The following is a 14,943-nucleotide window of genomic DNA, read 5'->3' as shown; positions in this document are numbered from 1 at the left end:
TAGTTATACCGAGTCATCTCCAATAAATTTCAGTCAATTTCGATAAAATTTTATAGTGTGAACGCGAGTTTTATTTTTAGAGTCCGGCTCTTGACATGGGACCCACATATAATTCTAGCCATGTTGTTTTGCATAGAGTAGCTCCTAGTCATACTGAGTCATCTCCAATAAATTTCAGTCAATTTCGATAAAATTTTATAGTGTGAACGCAAGGTTTTATTTCTAGGGTCCGGCTCTTGACGTGGGACCCACGTGGAATTCTAGCCATGCTGCTTTGCACAGAGTATCTCCTAGTCATACTGAGCCATCTCCAACAAATTTTAGTCAATTTCGATAAAATTTTATAATGTGAACGCGATGTTTTATTTCTAAGGTCCGGCTCTTACAGACCGACATTTATATATAATCATACCATTTTGCATAAAAAATCCATTTCAGCCCACCCCAGACCACTCCAATACATATTTACATAGAACCCACCCCACTCCACCCCACCCCCTTAGCTAATACAACCCATTTGAATCCGCCCAAACATAATCCATATCAAAACCCAATCCATTAAACTCATTTTAACCTAAACCATTAGTAGGCTTACATATACTTATGTGCGCGTGAAAAAGATTTTCTCGCCTGTCACACGCTAATGCGTAGGTCTAAGGTCATCCTAGTCTCACGTAAGCTGCGGTGCTACTGTGTATTGGTGGGGCGGGGAGTTTTCTCAACGAATATCTTCTTCTTTAGCATAATGCTCGGGGGCTGTCTTATCTCCGCAGGTCGAGTTTTTTTAATTGCAACCAAACTAGTTCCAAAATTTTAGGCTCACCTTAGTTTTAGCATGGCAAATTTTGGGATCAAACAATTAATTTGACCCTATGTTGGCACTCAAAAACTAGTCACATCTCTCTCTTTCTTTCTTTTTTTTATTTAGGGTAAGTTTTTATTTTTATCTGATTGTATTGTAAAGGAAAAAAGTCTAAATTACTCTCCTGAACTATAGACAAAGTTTAGATAACCTCCTAAACTATCTTTTGGTTCATTTTACACCCCCAAACTATGTCTTTTGGTTCAAATTATCCCCTAATACAATTTGTCTTTTTTCATTTCTTCATACATAGGTGGAGTTTTAAGCTGAAATTTTATAAGATGATAGTACACATCAGAACACATCTTAGAAAAATATATCATAATTTTTTATAATTATAGTTTAGGGGATTATTCAAATTTTGACCATAGTTAAAAGGAGTAAATTGGACTTTTTCCTACTGTAAAGTATCTAAGTCCTTTGAGCTCTAGAGCTGAGAGGTTGTTTGGGAGGGCTTCTTTTAAAATGGAAAAATATGGCTTCATCTAACTTCGAGTTTATTTTTAACTCGTTTTTTAAAATAACTTTACGCTACAGCACATCTATTTGCGCAAACAGGTGAAACTGAAACTGGTAAAAGTTGTCCCAAACGGACTTAAAAATATGAACTGTGCTTTGCACGAGCTACGGCATGACCTATTTATCGCGGTTCAAGACAGTACGGTATGAAAAATTACGATACAAACGTGAGGATTGTGCTATACCTAAGAGCGTGTTTAGTTCCAAAAACAAAAATTTTCACTCATCACATCAAAGAGAATTTTATATGCATGAAGTATTAAATGTAGACAAATAAAATAACTTATTACACGGATGTGATGTAAATTGCGAGACGAATTTAATAAATCTACTTAATTCATGATTTACAACAGTGATGCTACTGTAATCATCTGCTAATCATGAATTAATTATCCTCTAATTACTTTCATTAGATTCGCCTCGCGATTTCTAGACGAGATCTATAATTAGTTTTGTAATTAGTCTACATTTACCACTCCTAAATGGTAAAATTCTCTTCACAAAAATTTTTAGCCCAAAATTTTTCACCAGCTAAACAGACCCTGATCTCTGCACAAGCACAACAGGCGACACAGCACCACCTGCCTTTTGTGCCGTGCCTAGTCGAGCATTATAAGAAAATAGCATTAATCTGCGGTAGCTGGTTTCTAATCAATCAGTTTATGCTGCTTTCTAATTAAAATTGTAATTAATAAAAGATGAAGTTTGCTTTCTACGCAAGAAAATCTCTTCACGTGGTGACAACTGACAAGTATCCAAGCCGGCAATGATAGCTCTAAATATTCAGTTTATACCTGTCGTTATTTTTGCAAATATTCAGGGCTGGGCCGGCCCAAGTCCCACTTCACCAGCGCTAGGCAGACCCTAAACGAGTCAAACAAGACAGCAATTGTGGGCTTCGTGCAGCATACACAGATATAGTCAATCTATCTTGGAAACAAAATTTGCCGGTTTATTTCTAGAATTAGTTGGACCTGGAACTAGTCATTTTTGTACATGTCGATGGCACTGGGGTCAATGGTTACATTAACATAAATGAACAAAGAAAAAAAGATGAGTTTTTTTATGTGCGTGCAAAACGTATGTTCAGTGTTAATGCATATTACAATATACTACATCGAGAATTATCTTAGAAACAATAGATAAAACAATGAAATTACATGCTACATCTTAGAAATATTTTTGTGGAGGGGAGTTGCCAAGAACTGAGCCAAGAGCCAATGTTGATTGTTGTTACCTTGTTGGGTTCCATAACCATAAGCCGTTGAAGAGATCACATGTAGCCCTGCTAATGGACAAGAACCCAACTCATTCCCACCCCGATCCAAAGCAAATATGTTTTTTTTCTTACTCCACCTCACTCCATTCCAAATCAAGTCATCCCCAGCCCAACCCAACCCACCATGTCTTGGGTTGCCATGGGGCTGCTCCCGTGGGTTGCCATGGATACTGTTGAAGTAAATGAGCATGTAGACGGCACTCGTCGGATGGTATAATGTCAGCACTCAAAAGCTCAGGACTCCCGGTCGTAAGCCGTTGAACAATCTACGCTTCAGCTATGACGGCAACAAGATATTGAATCGATTGCATCCGTTCATCTCTCTGATGCCGAGAGCAGAATGAGTTAAAAGCAGTCTTTAACACGTTTAGGTAAAAGAAGCAGTCTGCTGCAGATACATGCATGCACTACTGCCAAAAGGTTTCGCAAAAAGGGACTAGTTGCACTACTGCTACAATAATTATGAGTTCACTTTTTTAGCACTAACGGTTGTCAAAGTTCAACAAATCAATATTCTGAGCACTCAGCAGACATAAGAGGTTTCGCAAACTTGCATGATATATGTAAAGCCAAAATAAGAATTGGAGTTCGCCCTAGAAACATATATAACACGATTCAGTGGCAAAAACCAGGCGTCCGAATTAACCGCTGCTGCTACGAGTGTGAACAGGTTTGCCAACCAGATTCAGGCACATAAACATGTCAAGCAACATGTAAAACTTCACCCAAACAACAAAGCAAATGCTACATAACATGCGTCCCAATTAAGGCTGGTCTGAGTGTGCCAACAGCTTCAGGCACATATATAAGCGATGTCCAGTAACGTTCACCCAAAAACAACACAGTCATGCACCTAACTCTAGTTTCTGCAATAAGGGGCAAATGTCAACACAGTCAACACAGCCAAAAGGGACTAGTTGCACTACTGCTACAATAATTATGCCGCTGCTAGCACTGTTTTATGAACATTTTAGCACTGTTTTTATGCTCATGATTTACAGCACAATTAGAAATATAGGAACCTACAGATTTACAGCAAGCAATGATAGCATTGAGAACAAATAAAATCAAAGCATTGACAGTTCAGCTAAATGCAACAAAAGAAAAAACTTTACAACACAATAATGGTAAACAGAGATACAAGTTTGCCCCCTCCAGTAACTAATAATGTACTGACCTGTGCTAGTCAACCACAATCTGAGAGCAATCATCATTGCCTGGGAGCTTATACAGCTAATCCTTAACACAAACAAGGGCTTCAAGGGTTTTAGGTGTCATTGAACTCCGATTATCACTAAGAATCCGACCACTCAAACTAAATGCGGACTCGGAAGACACAGTGCTCAATGGAATTGCAAGGAAGTCTCGTGCCATGGTTGATAGGACAGGATATTTGTCTTTATTTGTCTTCCACCAACTCAAGATCTCAAAGTTTTCATCATCTCTCACATGTTCATCTTCCAGATATGCATCAAGTTCTGATTTTTGAGTATTGCTAGCTCTCTTTTGATTTCTAAAGTGGGCAAACTCTTGGTGCATCCTTCTTTTAGCTAACACAGGTGAACCCATAATGCCTCTAGATACAGTAGTATACACTGGATCTACACCATTTGTCTTAACAATCTCTTCATATTTCCTTAAATACTTAGTCATCCATTCTCTAGCTGAAGTCATGCTTGTCTCAATATCAACAAAGTAGTTGCACACCCTCTGATAAAAGAATTCCAAGAAGTCCATCTTCTTTCTTGGATCAAGTGCCGTTGCAATAACAAGGGTCATATTATAGTTCCCATCCCAATACTTGCTGAATTTGCTTTCCATTGCTCTACCCAAATTTTGAATGGCTTCATTAGCTTGCATTTCTGAAATTTTTAAAGCTTCATGAATGCAAAGAACATTATCCAAAAAAGTGTGTGTTGTAGGATATCTATCAGCTGAGAACGCCCTTGTAGCTTCTTCGAAAGCCTCAAGAAAATCACCTATGGCCTCAACTTTTATCCAGTCATCATTTGATGAAAAAGGTTCTTGATTTGATGCAGCATACCTCTTCAGCACGCTCCTGTACTTCACAGCCTCAACAATCATATCAAAAGTTGAGTTCCAACGGTTCGGAATATCAAGAACCAAACCAGCCTTTGGAGAAAGACTCTCTCTTTCAGCTATCTCGTTGAAACTTTGGATTCTTCTCGGTGAGGAATTAATGTGCCTAATCAGATCCCGGATCATCTCAAGTATTGCATCAGCAATAGTCATACCATCTTGGACAAGAAGATTCAGAATATGAGCGCAGCATCTAACTCGAAGATGTTGACCACGAAACAGCAAGTCTGATTTGGCACTTTCTTGCAAAAGGTGACAAGCTGTGTTGTTGTTTGATGCATTGTCAAGGGTGATAGTGAACATCTTTTCTTTTATTCCATACTCTGTCATACATCTTGTGATTGCCTCCTCAATGGCTAGACCACTATGTGGATACTTCAATGCTTTGAAAGAAATTATCTTTTTATTCAAGGCAAAGTTAGCATCCACATAATGGGCTGTTAGACAAATATATCCCAGGTTTTGGTTAGATGTCCACAGATCAGAAGTGAAGCATATGCGAGAATCAAGACCTTGCAGTTCACTTGCTAATGTTTGCTTCACTCTCCCATACATACGAACACAATCATTGCGGATTGTTTGGCGCCCAATGCAATCAAATGTGGGCTGCAAGGATGCCATCCATGGTGAAAAACTTGGGTCCTCAAATTTATTAAATGCAACCTCTCCCCGAATGCACCAAGTTATCATTAACTCACGACTTATTTGAGGATTGAAGGTAAATGGACCCGCTGGTTGTTTCTGAATTGTGGCAATAAACATCTGTCTATCATCTGCACTAATTTTTCGACAAGAATCTTTTTATGTGATTTCTCAAACTATTTGTACCTGATTTTCCGCTAGCCATCTTCATGCCGCAGTATCTGCAAACAGCCTTCAGAGCACCATCCACCTCGACCAACTCTGGCTCAAAGTGTTCCCAAACTTTAGACCTCCTATTTGGTGTTCCTGATGAATGGTCATCATTGATGCTTGTATTGGTGTCTGAGGCCTCAGTCGGATGAGAAGTTGACATCTGAGCATAATAACCATCGTATATGTCAACCAATAATCCATTGAACTTTCAATAATAATAAATAAGGTAATGACTCTATTCAAGCCGGTGGTATTTTTGTTCCCGGATACGGCCGGCTCCATCCATCCTCCATTATTGATCAGACGCTCTCAGGAATTACGCGCGACCTTAATGTTTTCATTGCGACTCGCGAGGGGTCAGGGCATCTTCCTCTTCACACCTTGTTCACACAGCCAAACACGCTGCCCCCTCTCCATTCTCCTGAGCTTCTCTCTTCCCATCCTTCGATTCGTTCATCAAACTCCGGAGGAATCATGGCCGCGGCCGGCGACGACATAGGTCCTCCTCCTCCTCCACTGCGCCGCTCTACTACGTTGCCCCGCCTTCCTTCCAGTCCTACGGCAGCGGAGGCTACAATGCTTTAGCTGTACAGCGCGCCCTACAGGCTACAGCGCCCCGCCGCCCTCGTCCGCCCCTCCCTATGGCGCGCCGCCGCACTTGTCCGCGCCCTCTCAGATTGGGAGGGGCCTGTAGCGTGCCTCTCCTTCACCGTCTTGTCATATTGAGGCATGGCTGGTTAGGGTACGATCTGGGATTTGAGGCTGGGGATTAGGGTTTGGGGGATTTTTGCTAGATGGCCGCCAACGAGACCATGAGCAGCTGCTCCAAGATCTACGTGGAGGCCTACCCTCCCTCCTATCCCTCAGCCTCAGCATGGCTGCTGTGTGTCCCCCTTTTCTTGTCTGCCCTGAACCTGTTTGAGAAAATGCATGTGTGGCTTTTTCGAAGTGTTGCTTACAGGCATCATCTCTTGCTACTATGTTGCATCTAGGAGAAGCTGTATATCAAGGAGGTAACGGTGGCCGGCCAGGAGATGGTGAAGGAGCATGTGGACCAGGTGCTGCTTGACCCCGCCGACACGGATGTCACCTTCCTCATGGTCAGTGAACCATTCAAGGAACATATGCTTTGCTTCTAGTTCCCTTTTTTTGAGCTGCCTGTGTTAGTTTTTAGAGCATCTGCAGATCGCAGATGTGTGCTCATCCAACATATAAAGTTGTTGATGACCACATGCGTGGAAGTCTGATTGTGCCTGCCTGCAAACTTTGTATTTAGTTATGTGAATTGGTTTCGTTTTGCTTTAACCATTTGTGCAGTAAGATAATAGGACAACTTGCCGATTCAATTAGTGTAAATTATAGCATAGATAGCTCTTTTCAATCATTATCATTTCCCAGGTTTTGACAATGATTTTGGTTGGACTCATGGCACCAGGCTAGCATTATCCATCTTTTATTAGTGTTCAGATAGACTAACACATTGGAACAGAGGATATAAAACTTATGACATGATCTACTGATATTATTTAAACACCTACTGAATACTAATCAAAATGCTCATGACATGTTAACCGGAATTCAAAAGCCTGGTGATTGGTTGAACACATGGAATTCCTAAAAGTGATCATTATACTAAGCAATACTTTTTGTTGTACGTAGGCAATAATCTGCTGTTAATTAGGTAAGTGCTTTTGATTATTTCCCTTTACTTTCAGAATTTTCAATTTTGCTTATTGAATCGATTTTAATTTGTGTAGGTACGCTGGGAAGGGAAGCTTTGATTGCATATATACATAGGCAAACATGTTGAGGTAAAGTTCAATTTCTACTATGCAAAGCTACTACTCCATTTGCAGTGTCTTGTAGGGATTTGGTAATACTCATAAGCATTTAAATTGGATTAGTAATGTCCTTTTACAGTCTCTTATAGGCATTTGGTAATACTCAAAAGCATTTTAATTGGATTACTAATGTCCTTTTACATTCTCTTTAGCCATTTAAATGTTGGTTCTCAATAAAACTATTCTACAGAGGCAATAATACTATTCTACAGAGGCAATAATAATAGTTCCAATAACTCTATCTAGGTATAACAATGCAGTTCATTAAGCGATTTTGTTGAGTATCTTACAATTCTTTTTTTTTCATTTTTTGCTGTTTTTAAGAAGCTTCGGTGAATCAAGTAGGAGGTGGCAGGACATTGCTTGTACATTTATTCTAAATTGCTACGAAGTGATTATGATATGCTTTCAACTTTTAACAATCAAGGAGTACTTCAGCTTCTAATACTGTTTGTTGTTTAGCTCAAAACCTTACAGGTATTCACCTGCGTTAACAAGATTTCAAGTTGAATTATATGATTTCATTGGTCTGATTTGAGACTATTGGTTTATCTAAAGATTGTGACATCCAAATATATTGATCTTCCTGTAGGTTTAGGTTCGATATATTTCTTCATGTAACCTACAGAATATGATACTTAAGTCGTAGATTCTAAAACAAGTGCAAACTGCTATTTTTCTTACAGCTGGAAGTACATTCTCGCAATATAGATGTACTGCTTTACTCCTTTCGATTTGATAAGGTATGGTGAACACAAAGCTTGCTATATGATTTGGGGTCTGACCCAACCGTCGGTGTGGTTGCGTACGCGCAGCAGCAGGACGAGTCACATTTTGGGGAATTTTTCCGATGTGATTTCCAGCAGAGATTTGGAGAGATCCAGTTGGTGGTGGAGGATATGATGCACACAAAGGTGAGAAATAGCTTGTATATGACCCATTTTTCTTGTTTGGGAATCGATACTATTTGGTTGTTTTTTCCCAGATTTTTGGTAGAGGGAGAAGCTCAAATCAAGGAAGGAGGACGAGCCTCGTGATTGGAGGTGAGTGCCGACTCCAGCATCCTGCTACCACGGCGCGAATGACCATGGCGAGAGGAGTGGACTTGAATGGGTGCCCATATGCTTCGATGTAAGACTACGGGGAGATCTCCACCTTGGTCAGTTCCAGTTCTCTCTATCTCTCTCCCACTTCCTCTGTCGCGAATTTTGGCGGCCGAGCTGCCTGTCCCCTTTGATCAAGCCAGTTGTGCTGATGCCATCATCCACTGCCATAGTTACTGTTAGAAGATATTATAAGATGAGTAGCAGAGTAACGCCGCAAATCGCAGATCCAGGCCAAGGTGAGCTCCTATGCCACTTTTTCTATGTGCTTCCCATGCGTCCTAATCGGGTTTTGTTGATTTTTTCATCGTTGTGCTGATCAGTGGGTGGTGGGGGGAGATCCCCTGCGCGTTGGCATCCTATGCGCGGTGTGCCGAAGCGCGCAGCAGGTTAAGGTGAGCTTTCTCTACCTCTTCTTTGCCTGCGGCACATCCAAAACCATGTTCATCTGCGTGTCCAATCAAGGTTTTGATTTGGGGGTTTTCGCGTGGTGTTTATCTTTTGGATATGGTCATGGAGTATGATACTCATGTGCTCATCCTCGGTTTGATTTTTTGCAGTCATCAGCAGAACATGCACTTGGATCATTTTGGGTAAACATTCTTGCCGCTAATAGGAGGTGAGCTACCCTCATTGCTGGGATCATTTTTGAAATATGTTCCACACTTCATACTAAGCAATTTTCCTATTTGACACAGGCATTAACCTGATCATAGATAGGAATAATATTATATTAATTAGGCAAAGTACCATTTATGTGTTGGCTAGTGTATGGGTATTTCTGATGTGTTTCTTTTGCTCCCATTTGATATGATTTGCTTATCAATTTGTGTAGCTGGGTCCTGCCGGTGATGTCTAGGAGCCGCCACCGCCCGCGGCGTCAGTGTTCAAGCTCGAGGAGCTCGGGTGGGAGGACCCAACTCGCCGTGAAACTCCGTATGCTCATGATGCCGCCGTGGCAGCACGTCCTCAACATGAAGCTTCACGGCGAGGTTTTGCTCCCCTTTAATGTGATTCGCTCATTATTGCATTCTGAAGGTTCATATACTGCTTGTTTAGGTTTACTATAATATTATTTCCATGTGGTGTTCGCTCCATACTTCTGTGTTCAGATTGACTAACACATGAAAACAGAGGATATCATACTTCTTTAAATACTTAACTGATATGATTAAAATGCCTACTGAACATTAATCATAATGTTTATGACGTGTTTGTTTATGATATTAAATAAGAATTTAAAAGGCTGGGGATAGGTTGCACAATTTCTAACCACATCTAGCCCTGCAAGGGGTCCGGGTCGACCCACCTGTGAAGTCGCTTTGCTCCTCATTTTGGCCTGTGGGCCGGAGCGGTTCGACCCTAAACAAAAGAGGAGCAGTAGGGTTAAGATCCGATCGATCTCAATCGACCCTAGGGTCGACCCTGACGGCGCTTCTCCTCCTCCCGCGACAGCACCGCTCCTCCTCCTCCTCCCTCACGAGGACAGCGCTCTGCCGGCCGTCACAGGGGGCGGCGGCGCGGCCTGTAGGCGGCCCGCGGCGGCGGCGCGGCCTGCAGGAGGCCCGCGGCGGGGGCGCCAGGGGGTGGCGCGCGCAGGGCCTAGCTGCCACATGGAGGCGGCCACGCGTACAGGGTCCCGCAGCGCGGCGAGCTCCGCCCTGATCTCCTGAAGCCGTGACCAACGGTCGGGTGAGAGGAGGGGCCCCGTGCGTGCCCCTGCCCTGTGGATCCACCAGCAGCCGCGAGCGGCTCGAGATCCTTGACGACGAGCGCCGCGTGCTCAGCTTCCGCGTCGTCGGCTGGGAGATCCATGGTGAGATATCCTTTGCTTCATATGCTCTTTCTTTTCCTATAGCCATCTTCAAATTGCAATTTGCAAGTCCTATCTAGAGAGAGAGAGAGAGAGAGAGAGAGAGAGAGAGAGAGAGAGAGAGAGAGACATGGTTCAGGATTCGGCTCTGTGCTAAACTGCTAATGCCAGGTTGGTCTGGATCTATGGCTAGTTCTTGGCTTGTCTTGTGAGTTGTAATTGTGAAAGAGGTTGATCTGTTTGCACACCTCTCCTTTTACTGCTGTGTGCAGTGAGCTTGCTGGTCAGCTGGTGTATTGTACACAGTTAGCTAGGAATATTGGTTCTACAAGATCATGGTGGCTTATCGGCAGATTAGGATGAAAAGAAAAGCGCTGTTTATTTTTCGCCCTTGTTTTCTAGGAGTGTGCTAGTTGTTAATGTCTTATTCTTTGTTTCATATGCTCTTTCTTTTCCTATAGCCATCTTCTGCTCGTTGCAGTCTTGTTGTGCCTTCCGGCGTGCTAGATATAGTGGTAGAGGAGTGTGCTAGTTGTTAATGTCTTAATTCTTTTACTTGCAAGACAATTGTAACGGATGTATGGTTCTTTGTTCACCACCCGTCCAAAAATCTCTTGCAGTCTCCATTTATAAAGGATGTATGGTTCTTTGTGCAACTAGCTAATAAAGGCAACAGAGTACTGATGCTCTCTGTCTGTGGTATATCAATACAGGGAGCAGAAGGGGACCTGTCTAGATGGGGCAACACAGGGAGACTATTCAGCACTGATGAAATGTTAGAGTTGAAACTAACACAGACAAGAAAATTCTGCATTCTTCAGTTTCATGAAGGTGTTACTGGTGACTGGTGTGGTGGTTTTGAAGCCTTTTTACATTCTTTGTCAAATGAACAGTTGTCTTGTCTGATTCTGAAACATGCTGGTTCATGCCGTACCACAAGCTAGCTAGTCTTTTCCCATCGATCTCACTCACTCAAACACACCCACAATAGTACTACTAGTCTTATTATTAGAAAAACAAAGGAGAAGAAGGATGAACATGCATGATGTGATCCAAGTATGGCACACAGTACATGCAGCAATGCATTGTGTTTCTAGTAGTACTGCTGCATGCAATGCATTGTGTTTCTCTGCTAGTCGAGCAAGAAAAGGCCGGCTGGGCCCTGACGTGTGGAACAGCAGCGTCTACCTGCCCCTGCCTCCAGACATGTGTATGTGTGCGTACTGCATATTTCAGGCCAGGGTGGTCATGGATCAACAGTCACACACAGGGATAGGGCCGCATCCTAGCTTTCCTCGATCGATCACCAAAGCAAGCATGGTTATTACGGCGGTGTCTAGGCGTCCAGGCGGTTTTCCAACTGAGGCGTCTTGCTCGCCACGGATTGGGTGACTATGGCGTCGCCTCACGCGCCCTAGTCGTCGCCTTGGCATCCGATTCGTCGAGGCGGACGCTGCACGGCCGCAAAATCGGCTACGCGCGCACGGAAAAAAGGGTGGCGGGAAGCGAGCACGCGGGAAATCGAGCGCGTATACCTCCCGCGTGGGCGTGCCCCATCCCAGCAGCACAAAAAATCGAGAGATTGGGAGGGAAAGAGAGTAGAGAGAGAGGAAGAGAAGAGGTCGGCGGCAGCAGCACCTGGAATCCGGCGGCGCGCCGCCTCCATCCAGCCATCGCTGCTCCTTTCATGCCGCCGATTCGAGGCTCCTGCTTGCTGCACGGTCTCTGACTTCCGCTCCGCCGATTCGCCCCTCCGATTGGGCCTCTGATCCGCCGATTTGCCCCTTCGATTGGACCTCCGCCCGTCAATCCGCCCCTCCGATTGGACCTCTGCCCGTCGATCTGCACTTCCGCCCTCTACCCCCATCGATTCGTGGATGCTTCCTCTACTCCACCTCCATGCTAGCATCCTTCATGTTGGCTCACAATTACACTCTTCTCTCCCTCCTTTGCTCCTCCTTCACCTTCTTCCTCTGCTCTGAATCTTTTGGACTTGGACATACTGTGGTGATGTCCGCTTGTGCTTGTGCACTACTTGCCTCTAGCTTGTGGTGCTGGTTGTTCGTGCTAGCCTGCTAGGTGCTGATGGTCAGTCCAGTGCTGCTCTGTTCTGCTTGCTATATAGTCACAAGCATGCTACATGGATCAAGCCAGCAAGCAAAGCTGGAAAGAGGAGGATCACTAGTACATATGCTCCAGAATTGGCAGCAAAAAGGTATGCATCAGTGTGTTTTTGTGCTGCTCCATTGGAGATTAGGATATGAATATGGCGTCGCCTCGCCGCGCGCCTTATTCGCCTAGGCATCTGGAAGGCGGTAGGTCGCCGCGCCTCGCCTTACCGCCATAAAAACCATGAAAGCAAGGCAGCAGGTGTGCGGTTCGCCCCGCGGGTCACCGCGGACAACAGGAGCACGGAAACGTAACCATATGGTTCGACTCTGATCTGGACTTTGAATGCGGTGGATCGCAGGAGCAGGGAAAGGGTCAGCCCGATCCGCTCCCTTCGCAGACTGAACCACATCATTATACTAAGCAATACTTTTTGTTGTATATGGGCAATAATCTGATCGTAAATAGACAATAATCTACTATTAATTAGGCAAAATACTATGTATCAGGTTGTTATTTTCTCCTATACAACAGTTTGACATTTCGGATATGCTTATCAGGTTGTAAAGGAAGCTGATTACCTACCATCTTTTGTTTTTATTGATTCAAATTCTTGCTTGGTTCTATGTTCTAGAGGAGGTGTGAAGACTTGTTTTTTATATGTTTGAACAACCCCTTCTTGTTTCGAAATGTATTATGATTTCTGACATGTGTTCTTTCCATCAGGGGTGGGGTGTTGAAAATAAAAATATTAATGTGCTGAATGATAATATGGTGTTCTAAGTTTGCCTCATCATGTATATTTTTGCTTGATATTCATGTTCTAAGATACCACTTATATGTTTTGATGCCTCTTTTAGCCTGAAATCAAACACCCTGATGCTCAATGATGCCTGATCAATCCACTACATTATATTTGTAGGTCATGTGCAGCGAAGCTAAAGTCAAGTGTAAGCAGGGTGTATCAAGTGGTTACGTGATGATTGATGAAACAATATTATTGTGAATCTGTTTTATTTGCTTGTATATATTTATTCTAATTTGATTTGAATCAATTTATTTTTATTTGCTTGTACATTTATTCTAAATTGGTTCGTATTTCATTATGATATGCTTTCAACTTTTAACCAAAGTGCTTTTGGAATTGTATGAGAAAAATATCATTGAAATATATTGAAGTGAGATCTTATTTTGATCGTTTTGTTGGGAGCAACGCAATGGTAAAATCATATTTCAATTTTGATGCTTTATTGTAAAATTATAGCTTTTTAAGCATGCGACTGATTTTGCATGTGCCCACGTCATATTTTTTTGTCCTTATCTTTGCGACAGGTGCGGTCCCGCCTCACAGTGTGCAACGGGTAGTAGTTTTTACTTAAAAGGGAAAGAAACTGGTAGCACTATGTTTTGCTGTTCCCAAAATAGACCGGCCATAGTAGAAAGCTAAATTAAGGCTGGACATAATTTAGCCAAGTCCAATAAGAATAAAGGCACATAAAAATACCCATATTTGCTTGAGGGAATTACCGTTTCCATCAAATCCGTATGTGCCAAGGTAGCTAACCAGATAGTGAGCTCAAGAGATCAGTCAAAGACGCCTTGAAGTAGTCTGGGAGTGTCATGACCCCAAATATAAAAACATGCTTACCACTTAAACAACATCATCATAAGCATCATTAGGGCATCAAGGAGCATCATGTGCATGTGTGCCTTGTTTTGAATTCAATTTCGTATTTGTTTGAATTTGAGCTTGTTAAGAAGGTTCAAATTTTATTATGCAACTTGGCCTCCAAAAATTTTATTTAAATACTAGATTTTAAATGTTTATTTAAAAATATTTTTGCAGGATTTTATGATTTTTGAACCGAGCCACAAAATTCAAGGAAATTTCAAAAATAGTCTCTTTGTTCTTTTTTCCGCAACCAAATTGCAAAAGCTTTTCAGGTGATTCTTCTTGCATTGTGTTCTTGGTGATTTTATCTATCTCCAGTAAAAATTTGGTGAATTTTTGAGCCTAGTAACACCTTCATTTCGAATTTCAAACTTAATTTCTTTTTTTCCTCGCCCGGGCCCACCCGTCAACCTCCTCTTCTCCTCCTCCTCCCTGCTCTGCTTTGCCGCGGCACGCGTCGCCACGCCGCCGGCCAACCTCGGGCCACGTGCCAGTGATCCTCATGCCGCGCGCGTCCTGCCGCTCGCCTTATCCTCCACGACCCAGCCCCGGCCTTATCCTCCGCGACCCCCTTCTCCTACCCCCAAACCCTAGCCTCCATTGCCGCCGCCTGGTGTAGCGAAAATGGCCTCTCATGCCATATTTGAATATAATGTTTTGGTGATTGATGACACACACAACACTTGGACTAATATATGTGTTAAGATCCAAGGGATGAAAAGATACAAAACCCCGAAGAAATCAGGTCGAAAGGACCAAGACAGAGGTAATTTGCACTCACCTGGTAAAC

General features: G+C 42.9%; 1 protein-coding gene and 1 long non-coding RNA gene across 22 annotated transcripts; one reads left to right on the top strand and one right to left on the bottom strand.

The window, feature by feature from the left end:
- Positions 1–3,505: 3,505 nt before the first annotated feature.
- On the bottom strand, positions 3,506–14,084 carry LOC120680900 (zinc finger BED domain-containing protein RICESLEEPER 2-like). Its single transcript, XM_039962480.1, has 4 exons — positions 14,009–14,084; positions 5,589–5,775; positions 4,110–5,425; positions 3,506–3,526 (listed from the first exon to the last, which is right to left on the bottom strand). The coding sequence occupies exons 1-4, from the start codon at positions 14,015–14,017 to the stop codon at positions 3,506–3,508; spliced, it is 1,533 nt and encodes a 510-aa protein (XP_039818414.1). The 5' UTR covers positions 14,018–14,084.
- On the top strand, positions 5,954–11,487 carry LOC120682088. Of its 21 annotated transcripts, none has more exons than XR_005678205.1 (11): positions 5,954–6,498; positions 6,608–6,715; positions 7,275–7,296; positions 7,373–7,426; positions 7,781–8,370; positions 8,442–8,615; positions 8,733–8,798; positions 8,883–8,954; positions 9,120–9,178; positions 9,395–10,375; positions 11,086–11,487. It is a non-coding gene; the product is annotated as an uncharacterized LOC120682088 (long non-coding RNA). The 21 variants fall into 21 exon arrangements; XR_005678207.1 differs by having other exon boundaries at positions 5,955–6,114; XR_005678214.1 differs by lacking the exon at positions 7,275–7,296 and having other exon boundaries at positions 5,955–6,715; positions 7,781–7,933; positions 8,143–8,169; positions 8,272–8,370.
- Positions 14,085–14,943: the final 859 nt, after the last annotated feature.

Source organism: Panicum virgatum, chromosome 7N, assembly GCF_016808335.1.
Source record: "Panicum virgatum strain AP13 chromosome 7N, P.virgatum_v5, whole genome shotgun sequence".
NCBI classification, from domain to species: Eukaryota; Viridiplantae; Streptophyta; class Magnoliopsida; order Poales; family Poaceae; genus Panicum; species Panicum virgatum.
Note: the sequence above shows the minus strand (reverse complement) of the source record. Positions and strands in the feature narration are given on the sequence as shown.